Raw genomic sequence first — 24,945 nt, forward strand, 5'->3', positions numbered from 1 at the left:
TTATTTGCTTATCTATCTTATCTATCTTTTTTTTCCATTTTCCTATTTTTTGGAGTTATGGGTTTGAAACCTGTTTTGGAAAAAATAAATTGGTGATGCTAATTTTCCTTAGGTTGCTCAAACTGCTTCATGGGTTAGGATGGGGTTTACTTTATTATTCTTTTTATAGTTCTCCACATGTTTATTTATTTTTCATCTATTGTATTTGAGTGTTCTTCCTACTTTTCTTTCTTTTGGTCATTAATTAACTTGTGATGTTTTTACTGTAGCAGTACTTTTTCTCTTTCTCTCAGTTACTTACTTCTTTAGTTTATTTCCATCTCCCTCTATTTAGGTAGCCATTTCCAGCTGGAGTTTGTACCTTTTCCTGTAGCCTCAGAATAGTTATTGCTATTTTTTTCTTCTGCTCTGTCAATGAACAGAAACTGGCCTAAGGCAAAATTCTTTAAAATTTTGTTTTCTTGCTTTATTTGTTGTTTATGAATGTTTTCTTGTATATAGGTTTTATTTGCCTTTCTATATATCCCTCTTTTATTCCCCTATTTTTTGTCTAGTTCTATGATAACAATCAATGGGAGTGGTTTGACATGAGGTCACATATGATTTCCCATGTTATATGTGTTTGGAGGGAGGATACACTGTCAAGTCCAAGGAAATTGCTGTTAATCTGGGGAGGTTGTTTAGTGAGGTTGTTGCTAGAATTTAACAAGTATAGAATAGGAAGTTGTTCTAATATGATGTTTCCTCTTTGATCTGCCATTCGTGTTCAACTAAATTGGGTGGTGCATAGTCACAAGTGAAATTTTTTAACTATCCAGAGTTTTTTCATGACACAAAAATTCAAATTCATGTTTTTGAGAAATGTATCATGGATAAAAACTTTTACTTGTGACTATATTCATCACTTTGAAAGTAATAAAAAGATGTTTTGGAAAGAAATTAAGAGAGGAAGAGGAGGCAAATCAAGTAGAGAAGAAAAGGTAAAAGGTGCAGATGGAGAGATGATAATGGAAGAGAGGGCAGTAAGGGGAAGATGAGCAGAATATTTTAGGGAGTTGCTAAATGTGAAGGAGGACAGGGAGGGAAAGATAGTTGCAGTGGGAAATGCTAAAAAAAATTACTGTGATGAGTGAGGAAAATGGAGGCGAAATAAGGAAGGATGAAATGAAGGCAGTTGTTAAGATGATGAAAGCAGGTAAGGCACCTGGTCTGGATGGATGCCATGCAGAATATTTAAAAAAAAAAAAAAAAAAAGGAGGTACAGTGATGGTGGACTGGCTGGTGAGGTTATTTAATGTTTGCTGGAGAGAGGGTAGGGTGCCAGAGGACTGGAGGAGTGCCTGTATAGTTCCACTTTACAAGGGAAAAGGGGACAAGTGTGAATGTAGTAGTTTCAGAGGGATTAGCTTGTTAGTGTAGTTGGGAAGGCTTATGGGAGGATCTTGATTGAGAGGGTTAGGAGTGGAACAGAGGGAGTAATTGGTGAGGAACAGTGTGGATTTAGGACAGGTAGAGGTTGTGTAGATCAGATCTTTGTGGTAAGACAAATATGTGAGAAAGCTATAGGAAAGGGGAAGGATGTTTTTTTGGCTTTTATGGATCTGGAAAAGACTTACGATAGGGTAGACAGGAAGGCACTGTGGGAGGTTATGCAGATATATGGGATAGAAGGAAAGCTTCTAGAAGCTGTCAAGAGTTTTTATGAGAGTAGTAGAGCTTGTGTCAGGATTAGAAATGGAGAGTGAGTGGTTCGAGGTAAAGGTGGGACTTCGTCAAGGATGCGTTATGTCACCCTGGCTGTTCAACTTATACATGGATGGGGTGGTGCGAGAGGTAAATGCAAGGGTAGAGGGTCAGGGATGGTTAAAGAAAATGGAGAAAAGTGGGAGGTGAGCCAGCTGTTGTTTGCGGACGACACTGCGCTTGTGGCAGGATCGGAGGAGGGATTGAGGAAGTTGGTGACAGAGTTTGGGAGAGTATGTGATAGAAGAAAGCTAAAGATAAATGTGGGTAAAAGTAAGGTGATGAGATGTACAAGGGGTGAAAATGGCAGTAGACTGGAAGTGAGCATTAAGGGAGAGCGACTGGAGGAAGTGGATAGTTTTAGATACTTGGGTGCAAATGTGGCAGGAAAAGGTGGAGTGAAGGTGGAGGTAGAATGTAGATTGAGAGAAGCAAGTAAATGCCTTGGTGGATTGAAGAGTGTAAAGAGGAATAGACATTTGGGAATGGATGCTAAGAGGAGACTGTATGAAGGAGTGATTGTGCCAACAGCACTGTATGGGGCAGAAACATGGAACATAAGAGAGGAAGAGAGAAGGAGTTTGAATATGTTTGAGATGAGGTGTCTGAGAAGTATGATGGGGGTTACTAGGCTAGATAGAGTGAGAAATGAGGAGGTTAGGAGGAGAACGAGGGTAGAAAGGGAGTTGGGAGATAGGGTTGATGAAAGAGTATTAGGATGGTTTGGACACATGGAAAGAATGAGTGAAGAAAGACTAGTAAAAGAGGTGTGGAAGGCAGATGTGGAGGGAGTGAAGATGAGAGGACGTCCTAGGATGAGGTGGATGGATGGGGCGAAGGGGGCTTTGGGGAAGAGGGGAATGTCTGTTGAGGAAGGACGGAAGAGGACAGAAGACGGGTGAATGGAGAATGGTTGTATATGGATGATGTTGTGATGCATGAGGTGGAATGGGGGGTGAGGTAGTATGTGTGAGCAAAATTTGACGCAGCCCGAAGGGATTTCTCCCCGTCTTCTCTTTTTATGCATGGGGGGATGGAGAGGTGGGGGGGTCGCCGATTTAATGAAGCGGCCTTGCTGTGGATGTGCTGTGTCTTGCAACACTGCTTCTGACCCAGGGCAGTGGACAAGGTGCAGGGATGACCCGTCATCCGGGAGGTGCTAAGATAAGAGGGAGGGTGGAGGGGTGTGGAGTGTATTCAGGGATGGAATGGGTGGAAATGATTTTATGCCTTTTTCTTTTTGGCTACCTCCCTTGTAAGGGGGAAAAAGCCTTGGTATATGTATGTATATTCATCACCTAGCAGTATGTGGTTTGTATGCAAGCTGAGGGAGAGTTGAGTGTTGTAGCCTCAGCAGGATTATGGGGTGGGGTGTATATAAACATTAACCTTTTTCATAAAATGACACCTATGTAGGCATCATGAAGCACAAGTGGGTATACAAGGTTGCCAGTGTTGATTTCCTGATTATATTTATTTTGTGGTTGTAGTTGAGTGCCCCCTGAATTTTCTTAACTGGCTGAATCGTGTTTTCTGTGTTTATTATTACTTAGTGAAAAAGAATGAGTAAATCAGAAGTACATACATACATACATACATATACTAAAGGCTTTTTCCCCCATACAAGGGAGGTAGCCAAAAAGAAAAAGGCATAAAAACTATTCCCACCCATTCCATCCCTAAATACACTCCACTCCCTACACCCTCTACCCTCCCTCTTATCTTGGCACCTCCTGGATGACGGGTCATCGTTGCATCTTGTTTACTGCCCTGGGTCAGAGGCAATGTCGCAAGACACAGCACATCCACAGCAAGACTGCTTCATTAAATTGATGACCCCCCTCTCCGTCCCCTCATGCAGAAAAGGAGAAGACAAGGAGAAATCCCTTCGGGCTGCATCAAAGTTTTCTCATACATACTACCTCACCCCCCATCCATTCCACCTCATGCATCACAACATCATCCATATACAACCATTCTCCATTCACCCGCCTTCTGTCCTCTCCCATCCTTCCTCAACAGACATTCCCCTCTTCCCCAAAGCCCCTTTCACCCCATCCATCCATCTCATCCTAGTTTGCCCCCTCATCTTCACTCCCTCCACATCTGCCTCCCATACCTCTTTTACTAATCTTTCTTCATTCATTCTTTCCAGGTGTCCAAACCATCCTAATACTCTTTCACCTACCCTATTTCCCAACTCCCTTACCACCCCTGTTCTCCTCCTCACCTCCTCGTTTCTCACTCTATCCGGCCTTGTAACCCTTATCATACTTCTCAGACACCTCATCTCAAACACATTCAAACTCCTTCTCTCTTCCTCTCTTATGTTCCATGTTTCTGCCCCCATACAGCAGGGCTGTAGAGTTGGAGTCGGAAAAAATATACCGACTCCAGTTAAATTTACACTTTTTAATGCTTTCGTTTAGTCTGTAGTTATGCAATGCACACTCCTTATAAGTAGATTATATATAATATATATATATATATACACACACATAGCCACTATCCGAGTTACGACCTAGATAGGTTCCGACCAACCAGTCGTAAGTCGGATCCTATTCAAAATGGCTGACATGAGGGTTCTACTCTAGGATACATGATATCAATCTGTTGCGTTTTTAAGTAACTTTTTCTATTCAATACAAGCTGTTTACTGTTTATTTATCAATGCTTTTTAGTTTCATTTTTATAATTTTTTCTATTTTTTTTTTAATGTTTTAATACTGTACTGTATTTCAGTATGCAGGTACTGTATGTATATACTATACCTGTATATACACACACACACACATATTAAATATAACCTTGCTTACCATTTTTAAGTTTTTTAAATTGTAGTTTCCTTTTAATAATTTTTTCTTAATTCTTCAATTGTTGTCCAAACCATCCTAATACTCTTTCACCTACCCTATTTCCCAACTCCCTTACCACCCCTGTTCTCCTCCTCACCTCCTCGTTTCTCACTCTATCCGGCCTTGTAACCCTTATCATACTTCTCAGACACCTCATCTCAAACACATTCAAACTCCTTCTCTCTTCCTCTCTTATGTTCCATGTTTCTGCCCCATACAGCAGGGCTGTAGAGTTGGAGTCGGAAAAAATATACCGACTCCAGTTAAATTTACACTTTTTAATGCTTTCGTTTAGTCTGTAGTTATGCAATGCACACTCCTTATAAGTAGATTATATATAATATATATATATATACACACACATAGCCACTATCCGAGTTACGACCTAGATAGGTTCCGACCAACCAGTCGTAAGTCGGATCCTATTCAAAATGGCTGACATGAGGGTTCTACTCTAGGATACATGATATCAATCTGTTGCGTTTTTAAGTAACTTTTTCTATTCAATACAAGCTGTTTACTGTTTATTTATCAATGCTTTTTAGTTTCATTTTTATAATTTTTTCTATTTTTTTTTTAATGTTTTAATACTGTACTGTATTTCAGTATGCAGGTACTGTATGTATATACTATACCTGTATATACACACACACACACATATTAAATATAACCTTGCTTACCATTTTTAAGTTTTTTAAATTGTAGTTTCCTTTTAATAATTTTTTCTTAATTCTTCAATTGTTGTATGTACTCTAAATATATGTGAATTTTAAGATCTATTTTTCTCATCCATTTCAATCCATTCTAAGTGTGAGATATAGGTACAGTACATTTATCTTTGTATACAGCATTGAGTAAAAGCAGCAACGACTGCAACAGCACTGTAGGAGAGAAGCCAAACGCAGAGTATTGGATCCAATGTATTCAACGTTGCGCCCAGCAGGGCTTCTCCCGAAATAACATAGTGGACTTTTTTAAGGCTATCGACCCATAAGGGGGTCATTAAGCCTGGTGTGAAGTTGTTCAGTCTCTACTTTTTTTTTTCTTTTTTTAACACCAGTTTCATGTTCGTTTCTCCACGCAAGCTCTGGTTATATAAGGAGTCAGATGTTTGTCCACTATGTTATTTCTGAAGAAGCCCTGGTGGGCGAAACGTTAAATACATTGGATCCCATACTCTGCGTTTGGCTTCTCTCCTACAGTTGTATAAAATATTGTTTTCAGTTGCTTAGTTGTTAATATGATATGGTAAGATAAAGAAAGAAAATACTTATTAGTGTATTCGTATTAGTAAATTCATAATAGGCATCAGCTAGACGTGGTCGTAAGTACGTAAATATCTTTCATCCATAATTTATCAAACTCTTCCACAAATGCCTTAGCTGCAGGCGCATCACTGCTAGCAGCCTCACCTTTTGACAACACGTGGTGAACCTGGTAATGCTCTCGAAAGCAACAAAACCACCCAGCACTCACTATGAACTCATGTGAAGCGTATTCTTCACCTGCACGTTCTTTCAACATGTGAAATTAACTTGTAGCCTTACTTTGCACTGCTTGCAACGTCACTCTCACATTTCTTTGCCTATTATCTTCCAACCACGTGTATAGCAATTTTTCCATCTCTGCCATAACTGCCGTACGCGATGCCGGTTGCCACAACTATCTTACGCGCTGTGCTGCCAGACATGTACAGTAAACTCATAATAGGCATCTGCTAGATGTGGTCGTAAGTACGGGTGGTTGTAACTCGCGTACGTCGTAACTCGGATAGTGACTGTATATAAAATAATAATCTTATAAAATGTAATAAATCTCATCATCTTATCTCCATGGTCATTCCACTAAACCCCAAAAACATCCTTGTGCAATGCTGGCTTTCAAATCTATACATAGAGCGATAAACATCCAAATTATTACTTGAATAAATTAGATAAACACCTCCATTTTACACCTTCTGTTGACACACAGTCACGGGAGCTGTAATATTCCTGTCAAGTTCCATGTGCGTCGTTTCCATCACTCCATCAGTTTGGTGGTTTCTCCCACTGCTGTGTTGCCATACAGTAGGATAATTATGATTTCAACTGTAGACTAAAGCAATAATACTATCTCTTCTCTCCTTTCCCCTTCTTTGTCCCCTCTATACTTTTTAACATTGAATTATTGAAATAAGGATATTTAAAGTTGAAAAAAGTTTCACGTTTCAAACATGTTCAGCTGTATCTTGTATTGTATTCGTATTGATAAGATCAGTTCCAGAACCAGAGTAATGTCCATCGCAATAAGCACATAGCAGTACCAGTTTGTAGTTAAATCAAGAGGTACATTATAGAATCTTCATTTTACTGAATTTTCTTCAATATCCTTTCAAAGAATCTCTACTTCAGTAATAAAGTATTAATGAAGAGGTCAAACATAAGAAAGCCACACTATAACATATATCTTTATTCTTTGATATAAACCAGTTATAATGATATAAGTCTACTCAAGATTGGAGCATATGTGTGTTGTATAGGCTTTATAAAATATGTAGTCCATAATCAGTTAATTACATGAAGAGAAGTCGGAGTCGGAGGTGCCAAAAATAGAGGAGTTGGAGACGGAGGTTTTGTGTTCCGACTCCACAGCCCTGCCATACAGTGCTGTTGGCACAATTACTCCTTCATACAATCTCCTCTAAGCATCCCTTCCCAAATGTCTATTCCTCATTACACTTTTTAATCCACCAAGGCATTTACTCACTTCTCTCAATCTACATTCTATCTCCACCTCCACTCCATCCTTTCCTGCCACGTTTGCACCCAAGAATCTAAAACTATCCACTTCCTCCAGTCGCTCTCCCTTAATGCTCACTTCCAGTCTACTGCCACTTTCACCCTTAGTACATCTCATCACCTTACTTTAACCCACATTTATCTTCAGCTTTCTTCTTTCAAACACTCTCCTAAACTCTGTCACCAACTTCCTCAATTCCTCCTCTGATCCTGCTACACGTGCAGTGTTGTCTGCAAACAACAGCTGGCTCACCTCCCACTTTTCTCCATTTTCTTTAAACATCTCCAATCCCTGACCCACCACCCTTGCATTTACCTCTTGCACCACCCCATCCATGTATAAGTTGAACAGCCAGGGCGACATAACACATCCCTGATGAAGTCCCACCTTTACCTCGAACTACTCACTCTATCCATTTCTAATCCTGACATACTCTACTACTCTCGTAAAAACTCTTGACAGCTCCCAGAAGCTTTCCTCCTATTCCATATATCTGCAAAACCTCCCACAGTGCCTTTCTGTCTACCCTGTCGTAAGCCTTTTCCAGATCCATAAAAGCCCTAAAAACATCCTTACCTTTTCCTATAACTTTCTCACATATGTCTTACCACAAAAGTCTGATCTACGCAACCTCTACCTGTCCTAAATCCACACTGTTCCTCACCAATTACTCCCTCTGTTCCTCTCCTAATCCTCTCAATCAAGATCCTCCCATAAGCATTCCCAACTACACTTAACAAGCTAATCCCTCTGAAACTACTACATTCACACTTGTCCCCTTTTTCCTTGTAAAGTGGAACTATACAGGCACTCCTCCAGTCCTCTGGCATTCTACCCTATCTCCAGCTAACATTAAATAACCTCACCAGCCAGCCCACCATCACTGTACCTCCTTTTTTTAGACATTCTGCATGGCATCCATCCAGACCAGGTGCCTTACCTGCTCTCATCATCTTAACAAATGCCTTCACATCATCCTTCCTTATTTCTCCTCCATTTTCCTCACCCATCACTCTCATTTTCTTAGCACTTCCCACTGCAACTATCTTTCCCTCCCTATCCTCCTTTACATTTAGCAACTCCCTAAAATACTCTGCCCATCTTTCCCTTACTGCCTTCTCTTCCATTATCATCTCTCCATCTGCACCTTTTACCTTTTCTTCTCTACTTGATTTGCCTCCTCTTCCTCTCTTGATTTCTTTCCAAATTTTCTGTCATACTCTTACCCCATTTCACATCTGCTTTCCTCTTTGCCTCCTTTACCTTGTGCTTTACTTCTCTTTTCTTTTCTTTGTACCTCTCATATGACTCCATTGTCCTATTTTGTAACCAATCTGTGAAAGCTCGCTTCTCTTCTACAACCTTCTTTGTTGACTTGATTTACCTCCTCTTCCTCTCTTGATTTCTTTCCAAATCTTCTGTCATACTCTTACCCCATTTCACATCTGCTTCCCTCTTTTCCTCCATTACCTTGTGCTTTACTTCTCTTTTCTTTGTACCTCTCATATGACTCCATCGTCCTATTTTGTAACCAATCTGTGAAAGCTCACTTCTCTTCTACAACCTTCTTTGTTTCCTCATCCCACCATACACTACCCTTCCTTCTTGTTCCACACACCATCTTTGCACACCTTGTGACTTCCTTCTTGAACCATCCCCATTCCTCCTTCACTCCTAGCTCTACTCTATCCTTCACTCCCTCCCACTCCTCTCTCAGCTTCTTCTCATACTCCTTCTTTTCCTTTTCATTTAAAGATTTCACTCTAGGCACCTCCCTACCTTTAGTCCTTTTCCTCTTTCTCCATCTATCCTCCACTCTCAACTTACCTTCCACCAAAAAATTATCTGATATTCTCCCACTCTCTCCCCTTAGCACATGTACATCCTTAACTCTTCCTATCATACTCCTATCTACCACTACATAGTCCATTAATGCTCTATATACCACCCTTCCATCCACCACCCTCTCCCATGTGTACTTATGCTTGACTTTCTTCCGAAACACTGTATTTGCTATCATCAACTCTCTTTCTACACATCTCCACCATCAACTCTCCACTACAATTCTTTCCTGGAACTCCACATTTCCCAACCACTCCATCAATTGGTTCATTTCCTACCCTAGCATTAAGGTCTCCCAGTACTATTACATTGACATTTCTCCCTAATCCCTATATGCACTCATTTAAATCTATCCAAAAAGCCTTCCTTTCTTCTACACTCTTCTCACTACCAGGCCCATATGCACTTACAAAAACCCACATCTCCTTTCCCAGTTTCACCTTCATCCACATTATCCTTGAGGAAACCTCCTTCCACTCCACTACACGTTTACCTATCTCTTCACTTACTAGTATAGCCACCCCTTCTCTCCCTCTCTTCACTCCTGAGTACCTCCCAATTACACTTCCAAACTCACACTCGCCCTTCCCTCCCATCTTAATTTCACTCAAAGCCAACACCTCCATCTTTCTTTTTACAAACATACTACCTATCTCTTCCCTTTTTCTCTCATCTATACCACATCCACGCACATTAAAAGACCCAAACCTTAGGGTGCTGGTTGGAAAACTCCTAGACCCTCTTATGCCTTTACTTTTTCAAGAATATCCCCCGTGGGGCTACAGGGAGAAGGATGCCTGGTCCTAATCCCTGTCCCGTTTTTCTCACCTCTTACGATCGAAGTGGAAATACTTGGTGGCAGTATTCTTTTCCCCCACCACAGGGTAGACAAAACAAGGAAATGAGATTCTGAGAAATGGTACAGGACAGCAACAAGGGGTTGGGGGACAGCATAACTGAGGGACCGTAGTAGTATAATAAGTTTCATCATTTCTCTGTGAGCAGAGTCCTCCTCTATCACAGACAAAATGATGTGTGGCTCTGGTCTGTAGGGGCGCCCCATATAGACCCTAAAGTATCAACTGCATGCTACTTTGCCATAACAACATGCAGTCAATACCCCAGAAGTGACTTTATATTTTATAACACATGGTGATGCACCACTGTACATCAGGCATCTGATGCTGGGTGCAAGAATTTGACTTGTATTGAAGAAGTTAGAAAAGTACCAATTAGGGTACAACTTAAGGGGGGCGTCGCGATGAATTTCCGAAAAAAAAAACCCTGTCTTCTTGTGGCCTTTGGCAAGCCAGTCCTGAAATATTTCAGCGCACTCCTCTACCCCTCCATATCCTCTTTTCTCAAATGACGTCACAGCAAACATCGAGCATGCGTGATATACCATCACGTGCCTCTTCAAATGAAACACTCCGAGTGCTTTTTGTCACAAGAGCGACTGTCATTAATCATAACTTTGGAAGGACACATAATCTTCTTCCTCACTTGGTTGGAGTCAATCCCACCATTACAAAAGCACTTGAGGAACAAGACAAAGACACAGAACGGAAAGGGACACCAAAGACCAGAAAGAGGAAGAGAAAACTATCGTTCAGCTCCGATTTCCAGCCGGGAGCTTTCTAGTAAGCGAACCTGGCGACAATGAGGGAGGTGGTGCCTCCTGAAACCCTCGCCTTCTTAGCTGCTAATACCTCATAAAAGGGGGGGGACCAGGTACCAGCTACACTTTATAATAACATGTGAATGACATAGAATGCATGAAGATTGTCACAGAGAAAAAAATCTAAATGAAATATATAATAAATGCAGGGAAATGTATTTTGAATTTCATAGCTCAATATCTCAAAACTACCCTTTTCTCTACATTTTTTCTATCTCCTCCGTAACTACTTGGCCGATTTTAATGGGGTTTGGATCATTTGAAAGCTGAATAAATTTGCAAACTTTTTTCGTGGGGCTTTTCATTTTTTGTGATAGAAGTTGATATACTATATAAAAGAAAAAAAAAAAAAATCTTTCACCTAAACTAAGAGGAAATTCCAAAAACTGTACGATAATTTTTTATGTATTGCTATAGAGCATTTGTGGTATGTTTTTCAGCATGCTCAGTCAATGGATAAATGAGGAGATAGAAAGTTTGTAATTGGTCAAAAAACGGTTTTTTATTAATAACTTAATTGTTTTTCAACCAAATGATATGAAAAATGGTGGTGAACATCTCAGTATATGTATATATAACATATCAAAAATTTGCGAAATTCCGATCATAATTGACAAAGTTCGTTTTCGAGTGTGACGGCCCCCTTAAGGATTTTCTTGTTGCTCCTCTACCCTTCTGGTGCTACACAAAACAATTCATTATATATTCACTGTTCATTACTTTGAACATCTGGTGATAAAATTGAATGTTTGTATATAGCACAAAGATGGGTTGGGGGTTTCATATGCTATCCCAAACAGTTTACCTATCATTGTTATTTCCAGATGTCCGCTACTTTAATTTATTTTATTTTATCTTTTTAAGATAAACTCATCTTGTCCATTACACCAACATTACTTTAATGAAGATATTTTAAAATGTAACGTTTTTCCAAGTTGTCTACTTTGCATAAGTGAACACACATACCTGTGTTCTTATTAGCATAGTATAGTGTATGCAATGTATGCAAGCTCCCTCTGATCATCCACATATAAAATGAATCAGTGTTTATGTGGATGATCAGAGGGAACTTGCATATGTTGCATACTTACTTGATACTTGATGTGACGATTCGATGCTGAGCTCTGTCTTGCATGACACTCTGCTCAGCTGAAAATGATTATACTAGCAACCAAAATCCGTCCTCATTGACATGCTGTCCGTGTCATAGCACTCAGTGAACAAATATGCCTTTAGTTCCTTCTTGAAGGTTATGTAGTTCTCGGATACCCTTACGCATTCGAGTAATTTATTATATAACCTTTTTGCACTATTCACAAAGGCTTTATGACCCATTTCAGTGTTGAATCTTGGCTCATTTAGCCTGTCTAATTGAACATTATGCCTTAACATCAAGTCGGAAGCTGTACTGAAGTCACTAAGCAATTCTTTGAGGTGGACTGGTTTTCCAAATTTAATTGCTTGATATACTAGCGTGCATATTTTATAAATGATCCTCTCCTTAATAGGCAACCAGTGTAAGCTTATCAGTACGGGAGTTATTCTCTCACGCCTCTTTAAACCCACTATCATCCTCGCAGCTCTGTTCATAACTAATTGTAGTTTCCTCAATAAGTGGTTAGGCAGTCCATAATACAGCGAGTTGCAATAATCAAGCCTACGTATCACGTAGTTATGAACAAGCATTTTGACAGTTTCTTTATCAAGATATTTCCTTACAAAGGTTATGTTTCTCCTTCTCAGGTGATAACTAGCCACTTTAACCACATGATGCACCTGACTCGCGAGATTTACATTTCTGTCTATGATCACTCCCAGATTCTTAATATTGTCTCCTACAGTCATCGAGACACCATTTATGTGCAACCTTGGAATGTTTAGCCTTACCAAATCAATTTCTTTCCCAACTATCAGGCACTCTGTCTTGTTTTCATTAAGTTTTAGTTGTTTGAGTTTCATCCAGTTTCTAATGTCATACATTAAGTCATTCAGCACTGTCTCTATGTTATGCACATTGTTCACTGCCATATAGAATTGTGTATCATCCGCAAATAGTTTAAAACTGACCCTGTGTCTATTCAGTAGATCAGAGAGCCCTCTAGTATATATGCAAAACAAAATAGGACCGAAGACACTTCCCTGCGGAACCCCTCTCACTAGCTTCTTTGGGCTTGAAAGCGATTCTCCAATTATATTACACAGCCAAAGAAAATTTATATCATGAAAAATTTTACATTTGTAAAATATCTTCATTAAAGAAAAGTTGGTGTAATGGTCAAGATGAGTTTATCTTAAAAAAATAAATAAATGAATAAAAATCAGTGATGATGAAGACAAAAGGAAAGCAAATGTCATACATTTTTCATACATTACAGCAATTCAATTTCCTAATCCCACCCCTCTGGTCCTAAACATGGCAAAATACATTAATGATACCACCACTGATAGTGTTATTTCTACATAAATCCCATTGTTTTTGTGCCAACCTGGGTTAGGTACACAAAATATTGAAAAGTGATTTGCAGTGGAAATCAATAACAGATTCATATGAATCATGCTATATAAAACACCGATATCGGACATTCTTCACAGGTATGGGGCTCTCTGCAAAAGTTTAACTTGGTCATCTACATGTAATGCTAAAGTTAGTTTAGATTCAATTACACTGGATTGTTAATCTACAACTTTTGGTTCGGTTCCGGTAACACGCAAACACATTTCTCACTTTTTTTCTTTTCGGCATTTGACAGATCTATCATTTCTATTAATGGATATGTTAGGTTAGGAACTATTAGACAACATAATTTTCACATTAAGCAGCCATATTTGCTTTTGAAAACCAAGCAACTGCAAAAAAAAAAATATATATATATATATATATATATATAGAGAGAGAGAGAGAGAGAGAGAGAGAGATCCTCATAATTTCAACCTAACATTAAAAACTACCACCTAAACATTAGCAATTGTTGACAAATTGCAAACATTAGTTGTACAGTTTCATCTATGACTATGTTCTACATCTGCAAAATGGCTGGTAATGAAGCCTGGACACAAGGTGTGAATTTCAACATTCTCTGTGGAAACTAATGATAACTTATTCCTAACATTGATAATTCTGTAACTGATGAAAGTAAAAAATTTCCTGGACTTTAAATGAACCCTACCTCTACTTTTGTATCAGCTTTTGCCACTTCTAGGAGAACATCACAATAGCTCAAATTTTACAGCATAACCATTTTGTTGGTACTTAGTTAAAATATAACCAAGCTAAGAGTAAGTACTATAAATAAAGACCACCCCAATCATTCTTGACAAGCAAGTTATTGACATTGAACTCTCAATGACAAATTTAAGTAAAATGAAGAAATCCTAAATATTAAAAACTACAATCCACAAGTCACATTACCTTAACATTCTATTTCCAATAAAACATACGTAACACTTAATCGTCGACAATGAAATCCTTGGTAGCCATTCAAACCACGTTTGTTTTGCCTCCACTCCTGTCTACACAAGTCGGGTGAGCTGTGAGGAGTAACGGCTAAGTTTACAATTTAAGTCATGTACGTATATTGTATATTTTGCATTATATTCCGCTATATGTACTGACCATTATTTTTCTCGTTTCAATACTTATAGTTGATTCGACAAATACCAGTATATATTTTTTCTTATTAGCGTTTTCCCCCCGTGCTCTATAGGAAACTAATAACTATGGAAATATTATTTCATTCCACCCAATCCAACAATTCTAATATGGATATTATTTTTTTTATGTTCAATCCTTTTACATATAAAATAGGTTTAACGTGTCATCTCTTCTCCCCTTCTAGCAGTTTATATTCCGAGTTGCTCCTAAGCTTTTCTCTCGATTGCATTTCATTACGGGAATGTATATTTCACTATGCTAATCCTTTACTCTCAATTTATTATATGTGATTAATTCTTAGGTTGAGACATGTTTTCTGAAGGTATCATGTATCGCATACACATAATAACCATTTATTAAATTAATATGTAAGTTTATTTTGCTCAAATGGGAGGCTGCAGGCTACGAGATTTCAATTTTATTTGTACATTCCAGTGAATGTCACTGTGATATACTCAAAGGCGCAATAGAGGTACAAGTAAATCGTAATTTTTTTTGCAAATATATGTTATATAAATATCAATCGTATTTCATGAATTCATATACCTGCAATAATGGCTCACTACTATAATTATAATAACAGCAAAAATCAATTGTAGTGAAGTTGACAAGCAATATCATCCAAGGTCATTCAGGTACACTATGGTTCTCTATGAAAATATAAATGAATATATGCACACCAAATGGTACTAGTGTTCGTAATACTATTTTTTTTTCTTAATTGGCATGTTGATTCAAAATCAGCTGATTCGAAACATTTTGGCGCGAAAGGTAGGTAAACAATTGCTCATGGTATTTTTTAGTCTTTTATGATATTCACGAGACTTTCCATTCAACTATGACTATGTTTTACATCCATAATATGCAGGCCATATTGTTTAGTTTCGGATTGTGAGCTTAGGTCTAAGATAGAAAGAAGAGGAGGAAAATATTAAAATGGATGGCAGCTTGTCACCTTGTCACTTGTGTACGTTCGTGCTGTTTTTTTAGCTTTACATTTGCTATTATGTTAGGCATGAGCTCAGCAATGCTGAATGTTAATGCCCTAAAGTCAAGGAAATCGGAAGCTTGTAAGCAATATGTGCCTTTTTAATGGTATAAGGCGATTCGTGGAAGCGTTGTCAATGATCGATATTCAGCCACTCATGAGTGTTCGAAAGTGTTGTGTTTGGTCATGGTGTAAGTAATCCAAAATATATTATATTTTAACCTGTTCTTCCGAGACTCGATTAGTGTCTTCATGATATTATTTGTGAATAATTTTCGGCAGCGGAAGTAATATATTTTGTTAACTCTGTGATATGAAGTTATACAATTACGTTGTAAATAATCGGACACTTTGCAACTTCCACTGGTCAGCATTTTAAATTCTTTGTTTCGTTAATTTAATATATTTTAATAGTTAAGAATTATACAAGGAAAATTATATTAATTATTGACAGCATTAAATAAGGTGAAGGGATGTGTAAAAGTTTATTTTATTTTAGAGTGCTTTGTTTTCATTATGTGCTGTTCACAACAGAGGATTGCGCAGTGGGAGAGTGAGGAGGCTTGTTTGTTGGCCTGGGTGGGAATTTAGGTGCGCAGTTTGGTGCCATAAGTGTTCTTTACTTGTTCCTGAGCACCACCATGTAAGAGTAAGAGAAGAGCTTTATCCTGTGGAGTGGAGAAGCTGGTGGAAAGGCCGAAAATAATCAGGAGCTTGAGAGATAGTGGAACGCTGTACGTAATATCAAGTTCAATCACGATTGCCCTTGGAATCAGCTGATCCTTATTTAGGTTGAACGTTATTTATCGCGATGAATGTTGGAGAAGTGTAAATGAAGTTGACATTATAAAATGAGATAGTTTGCAGCCCACTGTGATTGTCCCGTTCTTGAGCAGCCTGAAAATCGTTATTCACGATGAGTCAAGCATACCAAACAAGCTACCAACCCTTGGACATTGGGGGAGAAACTGTTGACGAGAGAGAAAGAGATGAAGACCTTTCACCAGACAGCCAATCGCAGATGATGATACACGTAGTTCCAGAGTCAAGTGGAGCAAGATGGAATCATATAGAAGACCTTGATTCTTTCTTCACAAGATTATATCAATACCACCAGCACCATGGTTTCCTTTGTATGATGCTTCAACATGCTTTTGAACTTGTACAGTTTGTATTTGTTATTATATTTACAACATTTCTCATGACTTGTGTCGACTATGATATATTATTCAGGAATAACATTTACAATAGTACCCATGTCAAAGTGTCACTGAGTGAAGCATTTTTATCTCGTAGTGAATGTGCTGATAATATGAGTTGGGATATAGAGTTACTGATAATTCTAGCATCTGTTTTCTGGGTTCTTAGACTTATTCATGCATTACTAAGTTTCTTCCATTTTTGGGAGATAAAATGCTTTTATAATAGTGCTCTCAAGATTCAAGATAGTGAACTGGATAACATGACCTGGGCAGAGGTACAAAAGCGTGTCATTGAAGTGCAGGTGGAGCAGCGGATGTGCATTCACAAGGAGGAGTTGACGGAGTTGGATATTTATCATCGAATTCTTAGATTCCCAAATTATCTTTTAGCTATGGTGAACAAAGGCGTTCTTCCACTTAAGTATGAACTCCCATTTGTTGGGGAAGTGGTGTTCCTAACAAAAGGACTGAAGTATAATATAGAATTGCTTTTATTTTGGGGACCTTGGGCACCATTTAAAAATAACTGGCACCTGAATGAAGAATTTAAAAGGCCTGAAAGGAGAAGGGAATTGTCAGAGCACTTGAGCAAATTTATTTTGTATGCTGGGATTATCAACCTGGTGTTTTTCCCTTTTGTCCTTCTGTGGCAAATCTTGTACAGTTTCTTTTTCTATGCTGAGCAGCTGAAGAGAGAGCCTGGAACCTTAGGAAGTAGGAGGTGGTCCCACTATGGAGAAGTATACCTAAGACACTTTAATGAGCTGGATCACGAGTTATACTCTCGGCTCAGCCGTGGATATAGAGCAGCTACACAATACATGAATATCTTTTCATCCCCGCTCATGGCCATTATTGCTCGACATGTTGCATTTGTTGGTGGTGCAGTTTTTGCAGTTCTTGCAGCACTTTCAGTCTATGATGAAGATGTTTTACAGGTAGAACATGTTTTGACTTTAATGACAGCTTTAGCAGCAATTCTTGCTGCCAGCCGAGTTTTTATTCCTGAAGAAAATGTAGTCTGGTGTCCAGAGTTGCTGATGTCTAGGGTTCTTGCAGAAGTTCACTACTTACCCTACGAGTGGAAAGAGAAGGCACATACGTCTCGGGTGCGTCAAGAGTTCTCTCAGCTCTTTCAGTACAAAATAACTCATATGGTGGAAGAGCTGGTTTCGCCTATAATTACTCCTTTAATTTTGATATTCAGACTACGACACAAAACCACAGAAATTGTGGACTTCTTTCGTAACTTTACTGTTGAAGTTGTTGGAGTTGGTGATGTGTGTTCCTTTGCTCAGATGGACGTCAGAAAGCATGGAAGTGTAACTTGGAAGCCAACCTTTGGCCTTGATGATGATAATGAGGATGATGTACCCCCAGTACCCCCAGATCCAGCTGTCAATACTCAGGGAGGCAAGACTGAGTTATCCCTGTTGCACTTTACCAAAACAAACCCAGATTGGAAGCCCCCTCAGGAGTCTACTGCTTTTATATCAGCATTAAGAACTCAAGCACAGAAAGATTTTACAGCATTATCTACAATGCAAGAAATGCAGGAAGAAAATGCCCTATACTCATCAATAAACTCTCTCTCGTATGGTAATGGTATGGCAGCAAGTTTGCTCCGTTCACCTGTGTTAGGAAATGTAAATCTTCATCAATCTCAGGTACTCAGAGGAGGCCTATCACGGGCAGATGGACTACCCTCAAGGAGTACCACTTTTAGGGGAGGAATATTAACCCCAGTCTTACAGCAGAGCCAGTGTTTATCAGCTACAGGGCCCTCAAGTAGTAGTGTCATATCAGGACCATTAGTAGATCCAGTCATGGCCCCTAGTAACATTTTGTCCCCAGGTGTGCAACCAGCCTGGCTGCCTCAAGATATGGCAGCTCTTGATATGAGTCTGAGCACATTGTACCTGCACAATCTACACCATCGTCACAAGACTCGCTCATCGTATACAGATGGCCCGCCTAGTGCCTCCTTTAGGGGTGGTGCTTATGCTTCTTCTCTACAACCTCATCTTAGACAGGGGACTGACTTAGCTGGTAGTGCTGCTCCCCCAGTAGGCCATGTTGTCTCATTTCGTCCTGCTGAAGAAAAAACTCCTCTACTAGATCGACCCTAAGCTTTAAAGTGTTGTCACATAGTCATTGCCTTTTTTTTATATGGAATATATGCATCAGGTTCACATTTATCACATGCAAGTGTAACTTGCATTATAAGTTTTGCACACAATTTGTTTATTTAACAAAAATGCCTTACCAGCTCTTTCTGTGATGTTTGTTTGAAAGGAGCTTTTCTATGAGGCCATATTGATAAATTTAAGAGATGTAGGATGTTTCTTTCATAAAAGCTCTGATTTTTACCTTTTTGAGATGTTTCAAACTAATTGTTTGAATATTGTTCATTGATAAGCTGTTTTTAAGCTTTGTAAATAACAAGAAGTTGTAGGTGTTACTACAAGAAGAAATGAATGAATTTTGCATTCTTATTAGGAAACTTGCACAAAGTTGTGCTGCAGTTTTAGGTTTTGTACCAAATGAAGTGTGTTAGAATCTATATAATTGTTATGTTCCCCAGCATAATTGAGATATGTATGTAAAGATTTGTATATATTTTGCAAATTATACTTGAGTGAGTGTATATGTGTTTGATTATCATTGTAGATTTTTAAGTAATTTTTTTGTTCGCCATAATGAAAACTTGGCACATTTTATTATCTTGCTCTACATGTATATGGTAGAAAGGTACAAATGACCTTTTTTTTTTTTTTTTTTTCTCCCATTCAGATCTAATGTACCAAATATGACCTATTGATATTGGTGCTAATGATACTCTATAAAACCAGTTCTGTTGGTGGAGGGAGGGTGGTGTAGTGCTTCATTAAGCTGAATTCAACAACTTGTTTTCAGGTGGATATCTTTAATAAAGTCCCACTTGACACTAGAACATCTATCTTTTCACAAGAATACTGCCAGTTTCTTCTTAGTACTGTCATATGTATCACATCCATGTATATTTAATGACACAGTAATAAGGGTTGTCATTGGAGTCCTCCCAGATCCTCTTTTGCCATGACTGTTCTTATGAGAAATATAAGAAGTGGGCTGTTCGTGATCCTCTAATTCTGTCCTGCCTAATCACCTCTCTGATGCACAGTAGGCATAATGGGGTGGACCTGGTTTGAGTAGAGACTACTAGAGAAACGAACATTGTCACATTGCAGAACTTTTTTTATATAATTATTATTATTGTTTTCTTCTCTTCCTCTCCACTCCCCCAACAATGGGGAAAACCATTTTCCCGAGATTTGGTTGCTTTGGATTAGTAACTCAAAATAACCCCTCTTCATGAGTGACCTCCCAACTCCAAAACCATAATTTAACTTCAATGTTCTCTCATATGCAGATGACCTGATGATAATATCCCAGCACAGTAAATGCAAAGTAGCAGGAAAGAACACCTAAGCTACTTAACTAAAGTAGAACAATGGCTCAACAATAAAAGAACGGAAGCCTCACCCTAGAAATCAACAGTTACGGTGCTCACAGCTGTTTGGTATGAGCTCTGTTATGGATGTAATGTGTCTTGCTCCATTACTTCAGACCCAGGCAGTGGGCAGGAGACATTGGTGACCCTTCATCCACAAAGAACTAGGAAACAATGAGTGGTAGGGTGCTAGCCATGGCTCAGTGGTAGCACGTGTCTGGTAACCACATGGGAATTTTGGGTATGCCACAATGCAGAGATTAGGAAGGGTATCCTCCCTGAGTAGTGGCCCCCCAACTGCTGCTCACCTCGGACCTGAGGTGATCTCGGTTTCCTCTAGGTATCATCACTACAGTGGCATACCGTGGACACCATCTCTTCTGTTCATATATAAACTGTCCTGGACCACTTGCAAGGTTGAGGTCCAGGGAGGTGCCAGCCCCAGAAATCATGAAAAAAAAATGGGTAGTGGATGGGCATGGAATGGGTGTGTGCCTTGATTGGTTACCTCCCTCATAAGGGGGGAAGAAGGCCATGATGTGTGTAAGTGTGTGTGTATAGGTATATAGATATATATATGTGTGTATATATATATACACATATTGCATATAGATATATGCGTGTGGCAGGAAAGGATGCGAAGAGGAGATTGTATGAAGGGTTGATTGTGCCGACAGCACTGTATGGGGCAGAGACATGGGACCTAAGAGATAAAAAGTTTAAATGTGTTCAAGATGAAATGTCTGAGAAACAGTAGGGGTTGGATAGAGTGAGGAAAAGAGTGGGGGTGGAAAATATGGGAGATAGGGTTGAAAGAGTATTGGGATGGTTTGGACACATGGAAAGAATGAGTGAGGAAAGATTAGTAAAAGAAATGTGGAAGGCAGAGGTGGATGGAGTGAACCTGAAGGGGCGACTGAGGATGGGATGAAAGGGACATTGAGCAAGAGGAGAATGTCTGTTGACGAAGGAAAAGAGAAGGCAGAAGATAGGCGTGAATGGAGAATGGATGTGCCATGTCTTGCTGCATTGTTTCTGATCTAGGACGATGGGCAAGATGCAGGAATGGTCTGTGGTCCGCAAGGAGCCAAGATGAGGGGTGGTGGATGGGAGTGGAATTATGGCTTTTGACTTTGGCTACCTTTCTTAAGGGGCCTTGGTATATGTATGTATATAAATATATATGCAGTCGCACCTCACCCAACATGAGTGTTAGGTTCCTTAGCTTGTCGTGCTGGATGAAATTTGTGTTGGGAGAATAACAGGTCTTATGGGAAAAAATCGATTAGGTTCCTAGGCCCTCTCCAGACACTGGTGCACAGCACAACCCAGTGGGCTATTCAGAATAAATCACTATTGTGAATCATGGTTATGTTCAGCAAATGCTGGGATATTTTACCTGTTTGTGTAAACATGAAATTTTGTGTACGGTGAAGTGTTGGGTGAGGTCTGATAGTACACACACACACACATATATATATATATATATATATATATATATATATATATGTGTGTGTATTAGTTTCTTTCTGTTGCCCAAAGCCAGTGATTGCAGTTGCCCACATGTGAAGCACCCCACTGTAAAAGTCAACAAGAAAACTAACCTGATTAAATCTGCTGCAATCATTGGCTTTGGACAACAAAATGAAACTTGGATTACAATTTTCAAGCAATTCATAAGACCATCCTCAACTGCACCCAGCAAGACAAACACAAACAGCATACAAGCTTTATAGAATGGAGCACTGAGAGTAATAACAAGATGTACCAAAACCAGCCCAGTTGGACATCTGCATACAATAACCAAAATCCTCACAATAGAACACCACATGAAAATGACAGGAATACAATTCAGTATCAGAACCCATCTCACAAGCACCACCAATAGAATGCATGAAGAACTACCAGCACCATACTACTCTAACAATTTTATGACCACACGAAAACATACTCAGATCACTAAACAAGCCCTTCAAGGCAGACCACCAAATTCAATACTTCAGTGATGATCCCCAGACGTAAGCACACAGAAAAATATACCCTCCCACATCTAGTAAGAACTACATTAGCATGTTTGTGTTCTGGACACTGTCCAACATTGAAACACTACCAACAAAGGGTAGGCCTGGCCATAGATTCTTACTATCCCATATACAGCCACCACACCAAAGACACAGAGCATATACCACAATCCCCAAACAGCTACACAACATATTTTGCCTGAGTGGCTTGTGGGCACACTTGGAGGCTGTTGCGGTTACATGAAATCAACAGGTCTTTTGCAGGAGAAATCAAGGCAACAGATTGATGGGTTGATTTAGGGTGAATGATACCAATACCCCTACCCCAAGGGAAAATTATGAAAAATCAGAAGAATTGGGTTTCTGATATTGCAGCTCTGTATTGTTCATAATGCTAGAAGCACTGGTGAATTTTTGGGATAATAGTAATAATATCAGGAACCATAAGGCTGGAACAGAGTCTCCCAAGGAGTCGAAGGTATAATAAACTATCCTGTTTACACACAAACCTCTAAACCCTTTGAAGTCCTCATTGACTTAACTTACCTGACTACCTTGAAGGTACAAGGACTTCAATAGTGATTAAATGATCAGTATCTCCCATTAGACCAAAAACCTACTCATATATTAGGTTTCATGTTTAATGCACATAACCTTAACCCTAAGCAAAGTCCTCACAGTGAAAGCATGTTAGGAAACTGAACATACCTACAACATTGGCATGCATAGGATTGGCATTTACACTATACTCGCCAACACAAACCTACTTATCTATATACCAAAAGCCCCCCCCCCTTCTTTATTCTATTTATTCATTTTATATATATATAATTTTATTTAAGGGCGGCGTAGCACTTCCACTTATAAGAGACATTCAGATTAAAGATAGAAGGCTGATTTTTCTACCACAAATTGTGCATGTCACAGTGGTAAATTACCCCAAGTTTCACTGTTTTACATACAATTGTAGCTATAATAAATGTTGATATTCATGAAAAAGTGAACATTTTCCTATTTTCAAATGAACAAAAGTCCGTAACTATACTGAACTAAAAGCTCCATTTTTGTGTACAAACTCTACATAGTATGGGATGAAGTATGACACAAAGTTATAAGTCTACCTTTTAATTTGTGTCAATTGATTTTTTTTTTTTTTTTTTTTTGGGCAATATTTTGTGAATTTTTTTTCCTGGTAAAAATTCAGAACCCTCATTTAGAATTATCAGATACTAATAAATTTTATGAAAAATTTCAGAAAGATTGATGAACTCTGGAGGAACTTTTGTCATTTTTTAGTATAAATATTACTATTTTCAGAAATCGCCTGCTGAACTTGGCACAAGGATTGAATTACCTCCAGAGGCATATGGGTGTCAATAAAATGGTGGTGTATGGTGCCAATATATTACACCAGGCTTACTCTATGTAACTGCTGAGCCAGAGTAAAAGAATTGGCTCATTGTGTGTGCCTGAGTCCAAAGAACTGTGTACAGTGTTATGATAGGCCTTTACCGGTTGGGTCAAACTCACCGCTGGGACCTCGAAAACATTGCGTCATCAAGTGGGGTTTTCTAAATACCAGCGATGGGCCTCTTCCCCATTCTGCAGTGTTTCTGGTCATAAAGCATGATGGCACAGGCATTTTAGAATGCACCAGGTGCATAATGTTGCTCATCTGTCTGCTTCAGGCGCTTGCGTCTGAATACAGAGGGTCGAAACAGTTCCCTCTTTCTGTCCATTCTCTGGAGGACAGGCCTCATAGTACTTGCTGTGGAGTACATATGTTACATATGTAACGACTTAGCATTCAACCCCCGTACAGACCTTATGAGTAACGATGGGCTCGAAGCTGTGTGGATAGAAATATTGTTACCCAAATCGCATCCCATCTTATGCGGGGTCTGTTACAGACCACCAAAACAGATGTCCTTCTATAGCGCATTAGAATCCACCTGTTTCAATCGGGTCAATATGCATGACCTAGAAATTATTATCCTAGGTGATTTTAATACGAATCTGGCAAGTGCAAATAATAACCTTATTAAGGCAATGAGAAACTTGCTAATATCTCATGGCCTGACACAACTGATTGACGAGCCCACTAGAATAACAGGCACATCTAGGTCCATCATAGATCTTATCCTGGTCTCCGATCGTAACAAGATAACGCAGTCTGGTGCTTGTGATTATGGTCTTAGTGACCACAAGCTCATATATTGTACTAGGAAAGCTAGGAAGACAATTTTCAACAAGCACAACACAGTGAAGCTTCGTTCCATGAAGCATTACGCACGAGAACAGTTTGTAGATGAACTGGGTAGGACAGACTGGTCGCCAGTTCTAAATTGTACCAATGTTTATAAGGCTTGGTCTAATTTTAAGTACACATTTCTTACTATTATAGATAGAGTAGCGCCTATCAAAGAGATACGAATAAAACAGGATGGAGCCATGGATGACTAATGAAATACTGGGTTTAATTAGAGATAGAGACAGATTTATTGCCAGATTTAGGAAAAGTGGAAATCAGGAGGACTATAATGGCTTTCTGTACTATAGGAATCAGGTGAATTATTGGAAGGATAAAGCCAAAGCTGATTATTGTACTAAGATGGTGCACCAGAACAAACACGATCCAAGGAAGCTTTGGCAAACACTGAAGACCCTAGAAGTTCACACAAAGCCTAGTAACA

At 39.0% G+C, this 24,945-nt stretch overlaps 3 protein-coding genes across 11 annotated transcripts in view; 2 read left to right on the plus strand and 1 right to left on the minus strand.

Annotated features, from left to right (window-relative positions):
• LOC143020018 (uncharacterized) overlaps window positions 1–14,424 on the minus strand; it is a 168,728-nt gene extending 154,304 nt beyond the window's left edge. For all 3 annotated transcript variants that reach the window (XM_076176126.1, XM_076176125.1, XM_076176124.1), the window contains exon 1: window positions 14,306–14,424. The gene's annotated coding sequence lies outside the window, so the exon portion shown is untranslated. The remainder of the gene's footprint in view (window positions 1–14,305) is intronic.
• The window catches only part of LOC143020020 (gamma-tubulin complex component 6-like), a 167,920-nt gene continuing 157,361 nt past the window's right edge, over window positions 14,387–24,945 (plus strand). For 3 of the 7 annotated variants that reach the window (XM_076176135.1, XM_076176128.1, XM_076176134.1), the window contains exon 1: window positions 15,250–15,319. The gene's annotated coding sequence lies outside the window, so the exon portion shown is untranslated. Of the gene's footprint in view, window positions 14,463–14,864; window positions 15,021–15,249; window positions 15,320–15,373; window positions 15,728–15,749; window positions 15,903–24,945 lie in introns of those variants that run through there. The other 4 variants (XM_076176129.1, XM_076176132.1, XM_076176133.1 and 1 more) reach the window with 4 other exon arrangements.
• Atg9 (autophagy-related protein 9) lies at window positions 16,047–19,385 on the plus strand. The gene has a single exon (XM_076176137.1). The coding sequence runs from the start codon at window positions 16,453–16,455 to the stop codon at window positions 18,865–18,867; it is 2,415 nt and encodes an 804-aa protein (XP_076032252.1). The 5' UTR covers window positions 16,047–16,452; the 3' UTR covers window positions 18,868–19,385.

This window comes from Oratosquilla oratoria, chromosome 38 (genome assembly GCF_046742065.1).
Source record: "Oratosquilla oratoria isolate Oo_2021 chromosome 38, ASM4674206v1, whole genome shotgun sequence".
Classification (NCBI taxonomy): Eukaryota; Metazoa; Arthropoda; class Malacostraca; order Stomatopoda; family Squillidae; genus Oratosquilla; species Oratosquilla oratoria.